At 50.4% G+C, this 20,693-nt stretch overlaps 1 protein-coding gene and 1 pseudogene across 1 annotated transcript in view; both read right to left on the reverse strand.

Annotated features, from left to right (window-relative positions):
- PBX4 (PBX homeobox 4) overlaps nucleotides 1-20,693 on the reverse strand; it is a 60,943-nt gene that overhangs the window by 19,177 nt on the left and 21,073 nt on the right. The window contains exon 2 of the mRNA XM_032170246.2: nucleotides 19,747-19,820. Within this exon, the coding sequence (XP_032026137.2) occupies nucleotides 19,747-19,820 (74 nt within the window). The remainder of the gene's footprint in view (nucleotides 1-19,746; nucleotides 19,821-20,693) is intronic.
- LOC116479539 (PHD finger-like domain-containing protein 5A) lies at nucleotides 6,791-7,118 on the reverse strand (annotated as a pseudogene).

Consider the following 20,693-nt stretch of genomic DNA (forward strand, 5'->3'; position numbering starts at 1 on the left):
AGTGGCTGGGTGGTGCTCTGAGCAGCAGGAGACGAGACTGGCTGTGAGAGGCCCATGGAGGAAGTCGTACCACCCAATTCCCTAGGAGAGTGCCCTGGGATGTGAAGGACATCGTGGGGTGGCCCCAGCAGGAGGCTGGGGAGCCCAACACAGTGAAGGCAGAAGGCCAGCAGGATTCTTCCATGAGAACCCAAGGCCCCCTACCTTTGGGATCTGGCCTCATTTGCTCCTGGCACCTCCCACCCCCCAAACCTTGCTGCTGCTTGCTCCTCTCACCTCTCAGCTCCAATCTAGCTTCTCAGTTATATGGGAGTGGGGCAGGGAAGTGCTGGGTAGAGAAGGGCGGGGACCCTGGTGAGGGCTCCACCCTCAGGCCTGTGCCCTCGGACCTAAGTGAGAACAAACATTTCTGTTTTTGTGGCCAAAAAGTTGCCTTTTGGCCTGCCACACACCCCATCTTGTGCCCAAATAAGCCTGAGACCTTAAGCAGACACACACAAGCAGCTGGACGTCGAGAGGAACTCACCAGCAGAAGAACATACCAATAGACGCTGGCGGGCCATTGATAGTGGAACGATGCGGACACCGAGGGAAATCCAGGAGAGCCCAGTTGCTGGGCGGCCCAACTCCAGGGCAAGACCACCTTCCCAATCCAACCCCCTTTGGGCCCCACGTCCATCTGCTGAGAGCTACCTACACCACTCAGTAAAACCTTGTACTCGTTCTCCAAGCCCACATGTGATCCGATTTTTCCAGTACACTAAGGCAAGAACCCCAGAATAGAGAAAGCCCTTTGTCCTTGAGATAGGGCAGAGGGTCTAACTGAGCTGATTAACACAAGCCTGCGGACAGCTAAGCTGAAAGAGCACACTGTAACACATGCCCACTGGGGCTTTGGGAGCTATAAACACAACCCTAAGACGCTGCGCTGCCGCTGTGGCGTCGGAGCCTGCGCTCCCTCCACCTGCCTGACGGCATGCTCCCCCTTAGGGGTTTGAGCTTCGGGGCACCGAAGAAGTGAGCCACACCCCTGTCACATGCCCTGCAAAGGGGAAAAGGGAACACTCCTGTTTCACCAGGGCTCCGGGAACACCAAGCTCAGGCCCGCGTCATGAACTCTTTCCCAGCAAGAAAGTGGAGGTGGCCAGGTGCGGTGGCTCATGCCTGTAATCCCAGCACTTTGGGAGGCTGAGGTAGGTGGATCACCTGAGGTCAGGAGTTCGAGACCAACCTGACCAACATGGCGAAACCCCGTCTCTACTGTGATCCCAGCTACTTGGGAGGCTGAGACATGAGAATAGCTTGAACCTGGGAGGCAGAGCTTGCAGTGGGCCGAGATCGTGCCATTGCACTCCAGCCTGGGCAACAGAGCGAGACTCCGTCTCAAAAAAACAAAGCAAAACAAAACAAAGATGCAGAAAGGCCAGGTGCAGTGGCTCACACCTGTAATCCCAGCACTTTGGGAGGCTGAGGTGGGAAGATCACTTCAGCTCAGGAGTTTGAGAAAAGCCTGGGCAACATAGCAAGACCCCATCTCTACAAAAAAATTTAAAAAATGAGTCAGGTGTGGTGGCACACACCTGTAATCCCAGCTACTCGAGAAGCTGACACAGGAAGATCGCTTGAGCCCCGGAGTTTGAGGCTGCAGTGAGCTGTAACTGCGCCACTGCACTCCAGCCAGTTCGACAAAGCAAGACCCCCTCCCCTGCCAAAAAAAAGATACAGAAAATTAACAAAATCAATTAAAACCCTTGGGCAAACCTGGTCAGGCACAGTAGCTCATGCCCTAATCCCAGCACTTTAGGAGGCTGGGGTTGGGGGGATCACCCGAGGTCAGGAGTTCCAGACCAGCCTGGCCAACACAGTGAAACCCCATCTCTACTAAAAATAGAAAAAGCTCACGCCTGTAAACCCAGAACTTTGCGAGGTTGAGGCGGGCAGATTACCTCAGGTTGGGAGTTGGAGACCAGCCTGACCAACATGGAGAAATCCCATCTCTACTAAAAATACAAAATTAGCTGGGCATGGTGGCGCATGCCTGTAATCCCAGCTACTCGGGAGGCTGAGGCAGGAGAATCGCTTGAACCCAGGAGGCGGAGGTTGTGGTGAGCTGAGATAATGCCATTGCACTACAGCCTAGGCAACAAGAGCGAAACTTCGTCTCAAAAAGAAAGAAAGAAAGAAAAATTAGCTGGGTGTGGTGGTGCACACCTGTAATCCCAGCTACTTGGGAGGTGGAGGCTCGAGAACCACTTGCGCCCAAGAGGCGGAGGTTGCAGTGAGCCAAGATTGTGCCACTGCACTCCAGCCTGGGTGATAGAGTGAGACTATGATTCAAAAAAATTAAAAACCCACAGGCAAATCAAAGAATGGAAAGAACCTTCCTTAACCTGATAATGGGCATGTCCTCAAGCCCCACAGCAAATCCCAGTCTTCCTGGAGATATTTTAGAGCCACTGCTTCAAATCAGACACAAGTAGGCAGGGAGGTCCCTCCTCAGCTCAGACCAGCAGGGTCCAGTTAAGGAGACCAGAAACTCGGGAGGGGGACAGACCAGCAGGCAGCAAGGCATGACAAAGAAGATGTGACCCACTCACAGGCTGAAGGGTGTCCCTACAGCTGGAGTCACCCAGAGAGTCATGGATGTAATGGACAACTTCCCCTCCTCTCCACACTGCCCCCAACAGACCTCAAGGTGTGGTCTGACACGACCAAGGGCTGTTTTTTTTTTGTTTGTTTTTGTTTTTTTAAGATGAAGTCTCACTCTGTTGCCTAAGCTGGAGAGCAGTGGCACAATCTCGGCTCACTGCAACCTCCACCTCCAGGGTTCAAGCAATTCTCCTGCCTCAGCCTCCCAAGTAGATGGGACTACAGGCATGTGCCACCATGCCTGGCTAATTTTTGTATTTTTAGTAGACATGGGGTTTCACTATGTTGGCCAGCCTGGTCTCGAGCTCCTGACCTCGTGATCCACCCCCCTTGGCCTCCCAAAGGGCTGGGATTACAGGTGTGAGCCACCTCCCGGCCCAAGGGCTGTTTTATCTTATGGTTTCCTGGGCATCATGGGCACTGAGGTTACTCCTTAACTCTAAACAAGGAGACTTCTGGAGCCCAGCCTGTTTGTATTGAGAACTGCCTGGCTTTAACTTTTAGGCTACGTCCCACAGGTTAGTTCATTTAAGTAACATTCTAGGACAGGCGCTAGAACAGCCTTTGTTCTGTTCTCTGAGGCAGACCAGCCTGGCTAACATGGCGAAACCCCATCTCTACTAAAAATATAAAATTAGCTGGGCGTGGTAGTGCACACCTGTAATTCCAGCTACTTGGGAGGCTGAGGCAGGAGAACTTCTTGAACCCGGGAGGCAGAGGTTGAGGTGAGTCCAGATCGCGCCACTATACTCCAGCCTGGGTGACAGAGCGAGACTCCATCTCAAAAAAAAAAGTAACATTCTAGATAAATCCTTATCTTAAGTCATGGAAGTTTCTCAGATCCATCAGTTTCTGAAATAGTGGCTGCCACACACTAGATATTCACCCAACTGAGGGATTATCACACTAGGCAAATCTCCATCATCTCTAATTAAAATACATCACAACCAGTCACAACTGAAGTGTCAGGCCTCTGAGCCCAAGCTAAGCCATATCCCTTGTGACCTGCACGTATACATCCAGACGGCTTGAAGCCACTGAAGATCCACAAAAGAAGTGAAAATAGCCTTAACTGATGACATTCCACCATTGTAATTTGTTTCTGCCCCACCCTAACTGATCAACGTACTTTGTAATCTCCTCCACCCTTAAGAAGGTTCTTTGAGGCCGGGCGCGGTGGCTCACGCCTGTAATCCCAGCACTTTGGGAGGCCGAGGCGGGCGGATCACGAGGTCAGGAGATCGAGACCACCCTAGCTAACACGGTGAAACCCCGTCTCCACTAAAAATACAAAAAATTAGCCATGCGAGGTGGCGGGCACCTGTAGTCCCAGCTACTCGGGAGGCTGAGGCAGGAGAATGGTGTGAACCCCGGGGGGCGGAGCCTGCAGTGAGCCGAGATCGTGCCACTGCACTCCAGCCTGGGCGACAGCGAGACTCTGTCTCAAAAAAAAAAAAAAAAAAAAAAAAAAAAAAAAAAAAAAAAAAAAAAAGAAGGTTCTTTGAAATTCTCTCCACCCTTGAGAATGTACTTTGTGAGACCCCTGCCCGCAAAACATTGCTCCTAACTCCACCGCCTATCCCAAAACCTATAAGGACTAATGATAATCCCACCACCCTTTGCTGACTCTCTTTTCGGACTCAGCCCACCTGCACCCAGGTGAAATAAACAGCCATGTTGCTCACAGAAAGCCTGTTTGGTGGTCTCTTCACACGGATGCGTGAGAAATGAAAATGCTGGAACCACAATCAAATATGCAAATTAATTTCATTTCCATATGTTTACACATTTGTTAATTAAAACCCTGCAGTTCTGAAATAAACTATTAGGTGATTTAAAAAAAAATTCCTACTGTTCTGTACATTTAAAAAGTAAATAGGCCGAGCATGTGGTGGCTTATGCCTGTAATCCTAGCACTCTGAGGGGCTGAGACGGGAGGATCACTTAAGCCCAGGAGTTCAAGACCAGCCTGGGCAACACAACAAGATCCCCATCTATAAAAAATACAAAAATTCGCTGGATATGGTGGCTTGTATCTGTAGTCTCAGCTACTTGAGAGGCTGAGGTGGGAGGATCACCTGAACCTGGGAAGTCAAGAATGCATTGAGCCATGATCATGCCACTGTACTCCAGCCTGGGTGACACAGAAAGACCCTGTCTCAAAAAATAAACAAACAAACAATTATATGAACTGCTGATGCTGACTAAAAATGATATGCGGTTTAGGCTTGTTTTTCTGTGCTACTGTCCTTGCATGTGGTAACAGGGCAAAAGGAAGACAGCAAAACACTGTAACATATAATGCCGTAATATATATTTTTCCAGATGTGCCAGGCAGCACATCTGGAAAAATAAGCCCCCTGTGAGGAGTTGCAAACATTTAAGAGCCACAGCTAAGAAAAACAGCACTTGGCCGGGCACGATGGCTCATGCCTGTAATCCCAATACTTTGGGAGGCCGAAGCAGACGGATCATGAAGTCAGGAGATTGGGATCATCATGGCTAACACGGTGAAACCCCATCTCTACTAAAAATACAAAAAATTAGCCGGGCGTGGTGGCACGCACCTGTAGTCCCAGCTACTCAGGAGGCTGAGGCAGGAGAATCGCTTGAACCCAGGAGGTGGAGGTTACTGTGAGCCGACATCGCGCCACTGCACTCCAGCCTGGGCGACAGAGTGAGATTCCGTCTCAAAACAAAAAAAAAAGAAAAACAGTACTCACTGATGGCTTCTATCTACCATAAACAATTTTATTTTTCTTTTTAATTTTTTTGAGACGGAGTCTCACTCTGTTGTCCAGGCTGGAGTGCAGTGGCGCAATCTTGGCTCACTGCAACCTCTGCCTCTCAGGTTCAAGCGATTCTCCTGCCTCACCCTCCCGAGTAGCTGGGATTACAGGCACCTGCCAACCCACCCAGATAATTTTTGTTTTTTTGTTTTGTTTTTGTTTTTTGACTACCAGAAGATAAACACGAACTTTATTAATAGCAATAGAAAGGGTTTCCAATTTCTCAGAATGAAAATAACATGACACCAGCACAAGTGTTAAAACAGTAGGCCGGGAGCAGTGGCTCACGCCTGTAATACCAGCACTTTGGAAGGCCGAGGCAGGCAGATCACCTGAGGTCGGGAGTTTGAGACCACCCTGGCCAACGTGGTGAAACCCCATCTCTACTAAAAATAAAAAAATTAGCCGGGCGTGGTGGCGGACTCCTGTAATCCCAGCTACTTGGGCAGCTGAGGCAGGGGAATTGCTTGACCCCGGGAGGCGGAGGTTGTGGTGAGCCAAGATCGAGCCATTGCACGCCAGCCTGGGTGACAGAGCAAGACTCCGTCTCAAATTAAAAAAAAAAAAAAAAAAGAGTAAATGCCTACATTTCTTGTTCTGATAGCTCCCCACCCCACACTGAAGGTTCCTCAAGGACAGCTGCCACCAGAGCTGCTGCAAGAACATGTTTTCCACTGAGTGTAGTTTCATAGTCAACTACTCAAGCAGAAGACTAAAATATTATTTCTTTTTAGAAGATCTTGGTTGAGGGAGCACATACCAATATGGAGAACAGATCTTTGCTTCTCGAATTCAAGAAAAACCATTAATTAATCTATCAATTTTTCTCCGATACAGTGTCCCAAAGTGCTCTGTGAAGAATCCTTTTCCATCCCTACTACATGTCTGTGTGAAGGGAGAGGAGGGGGTGGCAAGCTGCCAGTACACCAGCAGGCACTCCTGGTGATGCTCTGGGCTTTGCTCCTTTCTGCTGGTAATAGTAGACATCTTTTCTGGCAGCTGCAGCAGCTTGATGTGGGGTGGTGGGGAGGAAGGGGCCACCCACCAATCACTTCTTTTTTTTTTTTTTTTTTTGAGACGGAGTCTCACTCTGTCATCCAGGCTTGAGTGCAGTGGCGCGATCTCGGCTCACTGCAAGCTCTGCCTCCCGGGCTGATGCCATTCTCCTGTCTCAGCTTCCTGAGTAGCTGGGACTACAGGCGCCCGCCACCACACCCGGCTCATTTTTTGTATTTTTAGTAGAGATGGGGTTTCACTGTGTTCGAGGGTCTCGAACTCCTGACCTCGTGATCTGCCCGCCTCGGCCTCCCAAAGTGCTGGGATTACAGGCGTGAGCCACCGCGCCCGGCCAATCACCCCTTCTTGAAGCCATATTTTTTGCGTTCATAGAAGAGGTCTTAGAGCTCCCCAAATAGACGATCTTCCGGCAGCCATCCCTATTCTTCTCCCGGATGGTGCACTCCTTACAATAATAGGCATCAGAGACCCCAGGACCTCCACAGATCACACAGCGCCCTGGTAAGATCCATAGTTACACTCATCACATATGCGCACCAGAGTGCAGGGAGGCACATAGGAGTCACAAATAACACATTTGCCATCAAATTTTTCACACAGTCATCTGATGGCAACACCAGCCTGCTTGCAGCAAAAGATCAAATCAGGATGATGTTTAGCCATAGTTCCCAACTAAGCTAGCCACCACACAATTTTTGTATTTTCAGTAGACACGGGGTTTCACCATGTTGGCCAGGCTGGTCTCGAACTCCTGACCTCGTGATCTACCCGCCTCACCCTCCGAAAGTGCTGGGATTACAGGTGTGAGCCACCGTGTGGCCCAATTTTTTCATCTGAAGAAATGCTCTAATTTCAAACAACAACTAATGAGAGCCATGGGGGAAAGGTCTAGAAGCTTCAGGAGCTGGGCTACAGTCACCATGAGATGTGGTGCTTCTTTGGCTGAGTCTCATACAGGGAGGTAACCAGCCTAGCAACACGCACACTAACCATGACCAACCAATTCCCAACCTGTGAATCAAAGAGTTTTAGGCCATCCAATGCCCTGACTACTCTAAAAGGAATTTCCCAAGGAACTGATCTATCAATAAGTTCACCAGGGCTGGACAGGTTGGCTCATCTCTGTAATCCCAGCACTTTTAGAGGCTGAGAAGGGAAGATTGCTTGAGGACAAGAGTTTAAGACCAGCCTGGGCGGCCGGGCGCGGTGGCTCACGCTTGTAATCCCAGCACTTTGGGAGGCCGAGGCGGGCGGATCACGAGGTCAGGAGATCGAGACCACGGTGAAACCCCGTCTCTACTAAAAATACAAAAAAATTAGCCGGGCGTGGTGGCAGGCGCCTATAGTCCCAGCTACTCGGAGAGGCTGAGGCAGGAGAATGGCGTGAACCCAGGAGGCGGAGCTTGCAGTGAGCCGAGATTGCGCCACTGCACTCCAGCCTGGGCGACAGAGCGAGACTCTGTCTCAACAACAAAAAAAGAGACCAGCCTGGGCAACACAGCAAGATCCCATCTCCACAGAAAAATATCCAGGCATGGTGGTACCCACTTGTAGTCCCAGCTACTCCAGAGGCTGAGGTGGGAGGATCACTTGAGCCGGGAATTCAAGGGAGCAGTGAGCTATGATCACACCAGTGCCTCCAACCTGCATAACAGAGCGAGATCGTGACTCAAAAAATCAAAAATAAAAAGAGGCTGGGCGCAGTGGCTCACGCCTATAGTCCCAGCACTTTGGGAGGCCGAGGCGGGCGGATCACGAGGTCAGGAGATCGAGACCATCCTGGCTAACACGGTGAAACCCCGTCTCTACTAAAAATACAAAAATTAGCGGAGTGTGGTGGTGGGCGCCTGCAGTTCCAACTACTCGGGAGGTGGAGGCAGGAGAATGGCATGAACCTGAACTCGGGTGGTGGAGCTTGCAGTGAGCCGAGATCACACCACTGCACTCCAGCCTGGGCGACCGAGTGAGACTCCGTCTAAAATAAATAAATAAAGACAAAGAAAAAAAAAAGTTCTGGTCAGGCATGGTGGCTCATGCCTGTAATCCGAAGCACTTTGGGAGGCCGAGGCGGGTGGATCACCTGAGGTCAGGAGTTCGAGACCAGCCTGGCCAACGCGGTGAAATCTCATCTCTACTAAAAATACAAAAATTAGCTGGGCCTGGTGGCGGGCACCTGTAATCCCAGCTACTCGGGAGGCTGAGGCAGGAGACTCGCTTGAACCCAGGAAGTGGAGGTTGCAGTGAACCGAGATCGCACCATTGCACTCCAGCCTGGGTGACAGAGCAAGACTCCAGCTCAAAAGAAAAAAAGAAGTTCCCGGTATCTATGGTGTGCCAAGCCCACAACAGGGCAGAGATGAACCACAGATCTGCCCTGTGCTTTCTTGATGCTGGTCTTCCAGGAAAAGAGAGGTCAGAAAACAACCAGAAAAGTACAAACGCACAAGACAGTTTCTGTCAATAGTTAAGCCCTAAGAGGCAGCAAAAAAGTGCTAATTCATAAGAATGTGCATGTGCACTAAGGCCTTAAGCTACAGGCACACTGGTTTAGATACGGCCCCTACCAAAGACTCTCAATCCTTGAGGTGAGCTTTATTGAGATATAATTCACATGCCATATAATTCACCTGCTTAAAGTGAATAATTCAGTGGTTTTTAGTTTATTCCCAAGGTTGTGCAACCACCACCACTAGCTAACATTCTCATCCTCCCTAAAGATACCCCGTCTCTATGACTGCTCAGTCACTCTCTATGCCCCCTCCCTAGCCCTGGGACAACCACGAGTCTTCTGGTCTCTATGGATTTGCCTGATCTGGACTCTTCATATTGATGGAATCACACAGCACGTGATGTGACATTTCACATCTGGCTTGTCCTACCCAGCATCATGTTTTCGGGGTGCACCCACATTGCAGCCTGTGCCAATACTTCATTCCTCTTTACGGCTGAATAATACTCCATTGCATGGATGGACCACGTTTTGTTTTGTTTTCTTTGTTTTTTTTTTTTTTGAGACAGAGTCTTGCTCTGTCGCCCAGGCTAGAGTGCAGTGGCCTGATCTCCGCTTACTGCAACCTCCGCCTCCCAGGTGCAAGTGATTCTCGCGCCTCAGCCTCCCGAGTAGCTGGGATTACAGGCATATGCCACCACGCCCAGCTAATTTTTATATTTTTAGTAGAGACAGGGGTTTCACCATGTTGGCCAGGCTGGTCTTGAACCCCTGACCTCAAATGATCCACCCACCTTGGCCTCCCAAAGTGCTGGAATTACAGGTGTGAGCCATGGCGCCTGGACACACATTTTATTTTTCTAGTTATCATGGACATCAGGTTGTTTTCAGATTCCTTAATCTGTATATTTATCTACACTGATCCACTTCTCTGTCCAACAGACACTTTGGCAATGATGGGATGTTCTAGACCTTTCTATCACAGGAGGCACCAGCCCTGTGTGGCTGCTGAGACTTGAAATGTGGCTGGTGTGGCTGAGGAATGCACTGGTTAATTGCATTTGGTTTTAATTAATTCAAATGTAAACAGCCCTGCGGTGAGTGTCTGGAGCCACTTGGCTGATGAGACTCAAGGGCTCAATTTCTGAGTTACCCTGAGACTGAGGGGAGGAAAGGATACTCCAATCAACCTGGAGAATAAGTCCCCCAGCTGCCGGGGTCTACTCCCACAAGAACCCTAAAGAAATGTACATGGGACTTAGCCCCAGGGTACAGCTAATTAGAAAAAGGATCTCAGTTCCAGAGAGATGACTCACAGGCCTCAGGGTGACTGCTAGGACCCAGGAAAGCCCCATGAGCACCATGACACCCCAGCTTCCTGGCTGAATTTACAGAACCCGATTCTGTAATTGCAACAGACCCGACCTGCTGACTGCTGACGAGGAAGGGAAAGAATGAGAATGGCTTATGCCTGCCAACTAGCAAGGCCAATCATTAGGAAGACAAAAAAGCATTCCCTAGGCCGGGCGCGGTGGCTCACGCTTGTAATCCCAGCACTTTGGGAGGCCGAGGCGGGCGGATCACGAGGTCAGGAGATCGAGACCGCGGTGAAACCCCGTCTCTACTAAAAATACAAAAAATTAGCCGGGCGTGGTGGCGGGCGCCTGTAGTCCCAGCTACTCGGAGAGGCTGAGGCAGGAGAATGGCGTGAACCCGGGAGGCGAAGCTTGCAGTGAGCCGAGATTGCGCCACTGCACTCCAGCCTGGGCGACAGAGCGAGACTCCGTCTCAAAAAAAAAAAAAAAAAAGGAAAAAGGCATTCCCTGATGTTATGCATTATTTACATTTACTCCTCTGAATGGGGCTCTGTGCGTTCCTACAGCACAGCAAGGGTTCCTGCAGCACAACAGGCCTGGCTGAGAAACTTCTCGTTCCCCAGAGACACAGTCACAGGGTGGAGAAAGCAAAGCAGGCTCCTTCTCAAGAACCGCCCAGTATGGGATGGCCGGGTGGGTCTGCAAGGGGCCTCTGGGGCTCAGCACGCCGTCTCGGAGCTGCCTACCCACTCGAGATCTGAGATCCGAAGCTTTTCACACAAGCTGTCACTCATGCTCATGTGGAGGTAAAGCCTGACCCATTCCAATGTGCCAGGCTGTCCCTGCTCTGGTGCCAAACACCACTGTGTGAATTCAGGCCACGCCTCAGTCCTCACTGGGAACATCAATGTGACAAACCTTATTTTTTATTTTTATAATTTTTTAGAGGCAGAGTCTCACTCTGTTGCCCAAGCTGGGGTGCAGTGGTGTGATCTCAGCTCACTGCAACCCTTACATCCCAGGTTCAAGTGATTCTTCTGCCTCAGCCTCCCGTGTAGCTAGGATTACAGGCACCTGCCACCATGCCCAGCTAGTTTTTGTATTTTAGTAGAGACGGGTGGGTGAGGGAGGTGGGGGGGTGGTTCACCATATTGGCCAGGTTGGTCTCGAACTCCTGACCTCAGGTGATCCATCTGCCTCAGCCTCCCATAGTGCTGGGATTATAGGTGTGAGCCACTGTACCTGGCCAATGTGACACTTCTTAAATCCAATGCTTTTGAATTCTGCAACATACCTAGTCCCAGAGTCTCAGCAAAGGGACTGTGGCCAGTATCTGGTCCTCCCAGCTAAATTCAAAGCTCTGCAACTAATCAGGGTTTATTTTGTTCTCAGAACAGCTCCTCTAGACACCGAGGAGGACAGCTGTTTCTGGGAAGGAGGGTTTGGGAGGAAATGCATACGCTGAGGGTGTCCTTGCCTTCAGAGACCACCGCAGGGCAGGAATGCCCAGACACTGTGGTGTGGTGAAGCTGACCCCAGGAGACAAGCTTTGAGGGACCTGCCTGCATACCTCCGACAGGCCATTCCTGGGGTTCGCCAGGGAGTGCTGCCAGTGCATCCGGTGATGCCAGGTTTACATGGAAGACCACTTTCTTTTCAGGCTGCTGTGAGTGATAAGCCCTGTGTTCTAAGTCAGGCCCCCAGACACTGAATCTTCTGAACCTCATAAGGGGAACCGGATGAAAGTGATTTCAGTTAATATGTATCAGTCACCAGAAACAGTTTTTCATCAACAAAAACAGAAAGGCACCAGGACAGACCCTGAGAACACAGTGCATCCTAGACCCTGCGCTGGCCAGGAATGATCATTGTTCAGATGACACAGGTGGGTGTGTGGGGCCCATGAGTGCCGGCCATGAGGGACAGGCCCTGGGTCCCTTTCATGAGTGAGGACAGCATACGGGGTGGGACGGCATGCAGCCGGGCCATGGGTGACTGGCCTGCCCTGGGGAGGCCCTTGTCTCTTAGAGCTTCCCACTGCCCATCTGTAAAACAGAAGAAACAGGGTCTGCCCAAGGCTATGCAGGGCTCTGGGGAACAACTCGAGGAAGCCTGTAGCTGCCTGCCCAGGCTCCATCAATACCCACCAGACTTAATCTTTGTTGTTGCTGTTGTAGAGACGGGGTCTTACTGTGTTGCCCAGGTTGGTCTCATACTCCTGGGCTCAAGCGATCCTCCCACCTCGGCCTTCCAAAGTACTGGGATTATAGGTGTGAACCACCATGTCCTGCCCCACCAGGCTTTAAATGCTCTGTGGAAGTTTGGTCTTTACTATAAGGCCTGCTGCAGACTTCAGCCAGAGGGCAATGTGAGAACCGTGGGTTAAACTGAGAAGCACGCCAGGACCCCGGCTCATGGGATTCCCCTTCGAGAGGTGGCCCGTGGATACCACAGGGTGCAGGATCAGGACCATGAACAGTTTCCTCTGGGCTGAGACTTGGCCATTCCTGGTCACGGGATGGGGACAGATGGAGCAGAATCGAGATCCTGTTTACTTTCCTGCCACTGGCTGGCTTGTCTCCGAGACTAGAAGGCTGAGGTGTTCCTCACATCAAGGCCGGTGGCCCACAGGTGGGACCCACAGCACTCACTGACTGCATTTCCTGATGTAAAAAGATACCTGGACACTCCAAGTGACACTCAGGAACAGGCATCCCCCAGCTCCAGGCTTGTGCATTTTGGGGAGGAGCAGTTGCTGTCTCATCCCTGTCCTACTGTACCCCAAAACATACCCTGTACCCAGATGTTTGAGCCAGTCAGTAGGAAGAAAGCATTAGCTTCCAAGGAAATGCCCAGGTGGCCTGTGCTCTGAGCCCTGCAGTGGCCTTGGGACTCAGCTTGGAGGAATCAAAAGTCCTGGGTGGCCGGGCACAGTGGCACATGCCTGTAACACCATACCTTGGGAGGCTGAGGCAGGAGGATCACTTGAGCTCAGGAGTTCAAGGCCAACCTAGGCAACATACTAAGACCTCATCCCCCCAAAAAATAGTCCTCAGCGACCCCTGGACATGGTGGTGTGTGCCTGTGATCCCAGCCACTGGGGAAGCTGACGTGTGAGGATCACTTGAGCCCAAGAGTTTGAGGCCAGTCTGGGCAACACAGTGAGACTCTGTGTCTTAATTTAAAAAAATTAAAAAATTTAAAATGTTGCTGGGCGTGGTGGCACACGGCTGTAATCCCAGCACTTTGGGAGGCCGAGGCGGGCAGATCACCTGAGATCGGGAGTTCGAGACCAGCCTGACCAACAGGGTGAAACCTTGTCTCTACTAAATACAAAAAATTAGCCGGGTGTGGTGGCAGATGCCTGTAATCCCAGCTACTCGGGAGGCTGAGGCAGGAGAATTGCTTGAACCTGGGAGGCAGTGAGCCGAGATCGCGCCATTGCACTCCAGCCTAGGCAAGAAGAGCGAAACTCTGTCTAAAAAAAAAAAAAAAAAAAAAAAAAAGTCCTAAGCATGGCCCTCAAAGCCTAGGCGGATGGGGGTGGGGAGGCGGGGCCACGCCAGGGGTTGAAGTGGACAGACATCTCAGCTGCACTGGCAACAGTTGGTATCAACTCTTGTTTTCCCTCCTGAAACTGCTGAATTTGAGACTAACAGACTCATGCAGTAACATCCACACAGGGGCAGATGGAATTATGAAGAGGCGTGCCCAGGCTGAACACCCACACTCTCAAAAACTGGTTTCTCATCAGCTCCAGCAGCTCACTGGTAGGAAGGTCAAGAATGACAGCTTCCCGAGACTACAGTTGATTAAAGTACTTTTTTTTTTAGACAGGGTCTCACTCTGTCACCCAGGCTGGAGTGCAGTGGTGCAATGTAATCTCACTGCAACCTCTGCCTCCCGGGTTCAAGTGATACTCCTGCCTCAGCCTCGTGAGTAACTGGGATTACAGGTGCACGCCACCACGCCCAGCTAATTTTTGTATTTTTAGTAGAGACGGGGTTTCGCCATGTTGGTCAGGCTGGTCTCGAACTCCTGATCTCAGGTGGTCCAACCGCCTCGGCCTCCCAAAGTGCTGGGATTATAGGCGTGAGCCACCGCACCCAGCCTTAAAAAAGTACTTTTTAAAATAGCTTTTTATTATTACTAAATTCCAGATGTTGCATTGCTAAACACCCGCTGTGGGCAGTGGGGAGCCCCCAAAGGCTGCTTCCTGGGGTCAGGGTCAGGGGTGAGCAAGGGATAACTTGGGCTGCCTGTGCCTAGTGGTACACATGCCTCAGCAAGTGGTCCTGATACTGGCTTATTTTTATTAGGTGAAAAGTGAAAGGGACCAACATTGCACAATTTCACAATACTAAGAAACACGTGACCACAGCCAGTGTCTCCAGGGGATGGATACACACTGGCTGTGTCCTTCTGAGCAGTTTCCCTCAGCTCGCAGTACTTGGGGCTCATTCGGGTGCAGGGCCTCCACTTGTCCAGCTCACCATACGAATGCTGAAGCACCATCAGGGAGTGCTGCCAGGGAGTTGAGGGCAAATTTGCTTAAAACCAGTTCACTGCTAACAAGAAACTTGTGTGTCTGGTTCCCTAGGAAAGCCTAACCTTTGTGTTTCCATTTCCATAGCATCTGCTCCCCATAATTTAAATAAGGAACAGAAAAGACAGGTCATCAGATATTCACACACCCGTGAGAGGCATCTGAGGTGGGCAGGAAGCCAGGGGCATCAGAGCCCAGCATCTGGCCCCGTCGGGAGGATGATCTGGCACTGGGTGTTGGAGACCAACAGGGGGCGTATCATGTGGGGGCTGTCAGCAGCAGCAGTCTGCTGGGGGGTGGGGAAAAGGAGGGGTCTGCTTGGCTGGGGGATTAAGTATACTTCGGGGTGAAGGAGGTGGGAGATTGATTACACAAGCAAAAGTACCGAGGACAATAGGAGCAGGCTCTCACTGTTGGAGGAAGGAGTCACAAACCTGGAAAGAGAGAAAAATAGTCGGAACCCTGTGGTGAACTAGAATTAAAGATATTGGAATGGGCCAGGTACAGTGGCTAATGCATGTAATCCCAGCATTTTGGGAGGCCAAGGTGGGAGGATTGCTTGAGCCCAGGAGGTTGAGGCTGCAATGAGCTGTGACTTCACCACTGCATTCCAGCCGGGTGACAGAGTGAGACCCTGTCTCAAAAATAAAAATAAGCTGGGCGTGGTGGCTCTCATCTGTAATCCCAGCACTTTTGGAGGCTGAGGCGGGTGGGTCACTTGAGGTCAGGAGTTTGAGACGAGTCTGGCCAACATGATGAAACCCTGCCTCTACTAAAAATACAAAATTAGCCGGGCGCGGTGGCTCAAGCCTGTAATCCCAGCACTTTGGGAGGCCGAGGTGGGCGGATCACAAGGTCAGGAGATCGAGACCATCCTGGCTAACACGGTGAAACCCCGTCTCTACTAAAAATACAAAAAAAATTAGCCGGGCATGTTGGCGGGCGCCTGTAGTCCCAGCTACTTGGGAGGCTGAGGCAGGAGAATGGCGTGAACCCGGGAGGCGGAGCTTGCAGTGAGCCGAGATGGCGCCACTGCACTCCAGCCTGGGGGACAGAAAGACTTCGTCTCAAAAAAAAAAAAAAAAAAAAAAAAAATACAAAATTAGCCAGGCATGGTGGTGCACACCATAATCCCAGCTACTCAGAGGCTGAGGCAGGAGAAATGCTTGAACCTGGGAGGCTGAGATTGTACCACTGCACTCCAGGCTGGGCAATAGAAGTGAGAATAAATAAATAAATAAATAGATAAATAAACAAAAATAAAGATATCATAATGAACTCATGGTTTTTAATATATACAGACATGGGAAAACAGATGTGAATGTGTGCGCACGTGTGTGTGTGTACACACGCATCTGTAATAATCCACAAATATTCCTTAGCTCTGTGTCCTAAGAGTGTCCAAGAGCAGCAACACCCCAACAGCAATGAGCACATCAAGGGCCAAGATTTACTGTGAAAGGAATCAGGGCTCCTTAGAGAATTGGGTGAAGCAGGCAGAGGCAGAACAGAATATGAGCCTGGTTGGGCACAGTGGCTCACACACGTAATCATCTCAGCATTTTGGGAGGCCAGGAGTTTGAGACCAGCCTGGGCAACATGACAAAACCCTCTCTCTACAAAAAATACAAAAATTAGCTGAGCAACGTGGCTCGTGCCTGTAATCCCAGCTACTTGGGAGGATGTGGTGGGAGGATCACCCACCCAGGAGGCTGAAGTGAGCCAAGATTATGTCACTGCCCTCCAGCCTGGGTGACAGAGTGAGACCCTGTCTCCAAAAAAAAAAAAAAAAAAAAAAAAAAGGCCAGGTGTGGTGGCTCACGCCTGTAATCCCAGCACTTTGGGAGGCAGAGAGGCAGGCGGATCACCTGAGGTCAGGAGTTCAAGACCAGCCCAGACCCGGCGCGGTGGCTCACGCTTGTAATCCCAGCACTTTGGGAGGCCGAGGCGGGCGGATCACGAGGTCAGGAGATCGAGACCACGATGAAATCCCGTCTCTACTAAAAATACAAAAAATTAGCCGGGCGTGGTGGCAGGCGCCTGTAGTCCCAGCTACTCGGAGAGGCTGAGGCAGGAGAATGGCGTGAACCCGGGAGGCGGAGCTTGCAGTGAGCCGAGATTGCGCCACTGCACTCCAGCCTGGGCGACAGAGAAAAAAAAAAAAAAAAAAAAAAAAAACCATCAACATGTTTCTCATTTACTGGGTGTGGTGGCAGGCGCCTGTAATCCCAGCTACTCGGAGGCTGAGGCAGGAGAATCACTTAAACCCGGAGGACGGACGTTGCCATGGGCCAAGATCGTGCCATTGCTCTCCAGCCTGGGCAACGAGTGAAACTCCATCTCCAAAAAATAAAAATAAAAATAAATTTACACTGGTGAGGGTTAGGGACATCATGTCCTCATAGCATTTAGGCGAAACTTAAATGTAGATTTAAACTTGGAATTTCGCCGGGCATGGTGGCTCATGCCTGTAATCCCAGCACTTCAGGAGGCTGAGGTGGGCAGATCACAAGGTCAGGAGATCAAGCCATCTTGGCTAACATGGTGAAACCCTGTCTCTACTAAAAAATACAAAAAATTAGCCGGGCGCTGTGGTGGGTGCCTGTAGTTCCAGCTACTCGGGAGGCTGAGGCAGGAGAAGGGCATGAACCCAGGAGGCGGAGCTTGCAGTGAGCCGAGATAGCGCCACTGCAGTACGGCCTGGGCAAGAGTGAGACTCCATCTCAAAAAAAAAAAAAAACAAACTTGAATTTCTCCTTTAGTCACCAGATTCCTTCTGACGGCTGGGCACCATGCCCACAGCCTTACATATATGAATTCACACAGCCCTCAACAGTCCTCAGTAACCATGAGCTAAGTATTATTATTGCCCCCCAAATCAGAGGAGGACCAGGAACAGAGAAAGGTTCAGCCAAGGACCAGGGTCATGCAGCCAGAGGTGGAGGCAGAATTCATACCCTCTTGCTGTTCTCAACCACTATATATGTCAAGTACACATCAATCTTGCACCAAAACAGTGTTCAGAAAGAAACACACTTCTGTACAACATATACACACACTTGCCACAAGCCTCAGCAAATATGAAGTGCTATGTTCCAAAGTGACACACAAAATTCAAATAATTGACCTCAAGAGACCAACTCACTCTAAGAAATCAAGTGACACTTTGTGTAGAAGACTCTTGGTTTAAATATCTTCACCTTATTTGGTGGCCCCACTTATAAGCTATTTTCAAATTGTTATTAACCTTGACCAAGTGATCAAGGTCAATGGTAGTAGTGACAGGACATATTGACAGCATGTTTTCCCTGACACAATGTGCCAAGGACACACACATCGCCTCTGTGGGACTCTGGCCACAAACGCACTTCAGTCCAATCTAGAGGAAACATCAGACAAACTGCACTGAGGGATGTGCTACAAAATGACTGAGCACTTCTTTTTTTTTTTTTTTTTTTTTTTGAGACGGAGTCTCGCTCGGTCGCCCAGGCTGGAGTGCAGTGGCGCAATCTCGGCTCACTGCAAGCTCCGCCTCCCGGGTTCACGCCATTCTCCTACCTCAGCCTCTCCGAGTAGCTGGGACTACAGGCGCCCGCCACCACGCCCGGCTAATTTTTTGTATTTTTAGTAGAGACGGGGTTTCACCCTGGTCTCGATCTCCTGACCTCGTGATCCGCCCGCCTCGGCCTCCCAAAGTGCTGGGATTACAAGCGTGAGCCACCGCGCCCGGCCGGCTGAGCACTTCTTAAAATGGTCAACGTCATTCATGGATGACAAGGTCACAGATCACAGGAGACCAAAGAGACATGGTGACTAAATACAACGTGGGATTCAGGGCAGAAAAGGGTATTAGGGCAAAAACTGGGGAACTCCAAATGAGGTCTGTAGTTCAGTTAAAGATCATTGTACTCAGTGTAATTTCCTGGTTTCTATATTTGTACTATGGCTCTGAAGGTGTTGACGAGACAGGAAGCCCGGAGAAGGAGATATGAGAACTCTCTGTACTATTTTTTCAATTTTCTTTTCTTTTCTTTTTTTCTTTCTTTTTTTTTTTTTGAGACGGAGTCTTACTCTTGTTGCCCAGGCTGGAGTGCAATGGCGCGATCTCGGCTCACTGCAACCTCCACCTCCTGGGTTCAAGTGATTCTCCTACCTCAGCCTCCCAAGTAGCTGGGATTACAGGCATGCGCCACCACGCCTGGCTGATTTTGTATTTTTAGTAGAGATGGGGTTTCACCATCTTGGCCAGGCTGGTCTTGAACACCTGACCTCATGATCCACCTGCCTGGGCCTCCCAAAGTGCTGGGATTACAGGTATGAGCCACTGTGCCCAGCCGACAAAATTGTTCTTATTCAATTTCCCTAAGTCTGTCATTTTTCCTTTTTCTATATAACTGAATGCTAAGCACCTCTTAGGTCTTCGACCTAGAATGCAGCCACTTGTTACTGATTTGCAACAGTATTTCTCAGTTATAAACTACAAAATAAATCAGTGTGCATACCAGAAACCAGGGCAATGATAAGGCAGAAAGAAAACATCTTAGCCGTCTTCTGCGAGACAGAAGGGATGAGCAAAATGGTCCACCATGCACATAAGGGCTGAGACAAGATCAGAGGTGTGCTGCCGCAGCTCTAGACACACACAGGAAGTGCTTTTTTATTTTTTATTTTTTTGAGACGGAGTTTCACTCTTGTTGCCCAGGCTGGAGTGCAATGGCGTGATCTTGGCTCACCGCAACCTCCGCCTCCCAGGTTCAAGCGATTCTCCTACCTTAGCACCTCGAGTAGCTGGGATTACAGGCATGCATCACCACACCTGGCTAATTTTTGTATTTTTAATAGAGACGGGGTTTCTCCATGTTGGTCAGGCTGGTCTCGAATCCAACCTCAGGTGATCTGCCCGCCTCGGCCTCCCAACATGCTGGGATTACAGGCATGAGCCACCGCGCTCAGCCAGAAAGTGTCTTCTAAACAGCCTACCTGTCTTTTCCTTGATCTCACAGAGCACGCTGAACAGAGCAGGCTTCATCCGATGGCAATTCAGAGCATGCTTTCTGAAAGGGAGGTGACAGAGGGGGGTGTGAGAAAAGAATAGTCATCATCTTGTCCCCAAGAGTAAAGATCTTCCATATTGAGAAATCAAACCAAACGAGATCTGCCATTCTGACTGTAGATAAGCTGCCTATGAAAATGCAGTACAGGCCGGGCGTGGTGGCTCACGCTTGTAATCCCAGCACTTTGGGAGGCCGAGGCGGGCGGATCGCGAGGTCAGGAGATCGAGGCCACGGTGAAACCCCGTCTCTACTAAAAATACAAAAAATTAGCTGGGCGTGGTGGCGGGCGCCTGTAGTCCCAGCTACTCAGAGAGGCTGAGGCAGGAGAATGGCATGAACCGGGGAGGCGGAGCTTGCAGTGAGCCGAGATTGTGCCACTGCACTCCAGCCTGGGCAACAGAACGAGACTCCGTCTCAAAACAATCATATTTCATGTGAATTTGATTTGCACAAAATCAATATAAAGGCCAGGCGTGGTGGCTCACACCTGTAATCCCAGAATTTTGGGAGGTCGAGGCGGGCGGATCACTTGAGGTCAGGAGTTTGAGACCAGCCTGGCTAACATGGTGAAACCCTGTCTCTATTAAAAATACAAAACTTGGCCGGGCACCGTGGCTCACGCCTATAATCCCAGAACTTTGGGAAGCCAAGGCGGGTGGATTGCCTGAGGTCAGGAGTTCGAGACCAGCCTGGCCAGCATGGTGAAACCCTGTCTCTACTAAAAATACAACAATTAGTCGGGCGTGGTGGTGCCCCCCTGTAATCCCAGTTACTCAGGAGGGTGAGGCAGGAGAATTGCTTGAACCTGGGAGGCAGAGGTTGCAGTGAGCCGAAATCATGCCACTGCACTCCAGCCTGAGTGACAGAGTGAGA

The sequence above is a fragment of the Hylobates moloch genome, unplaced genomic scaffold (assembly GCF_009828535.3).
Source record: "Hylobates moloch isolate HMO894 unplaced genomic scaffold, HMol_V3 SCAFFOLD_12, whole genome shotgun sequence".
Lineage (NCBI taxonomy): Eukaryota > Metazoa > Chordata > Mammalia > Primates > Hylobatidae > Hylobates > Hylobates moloch.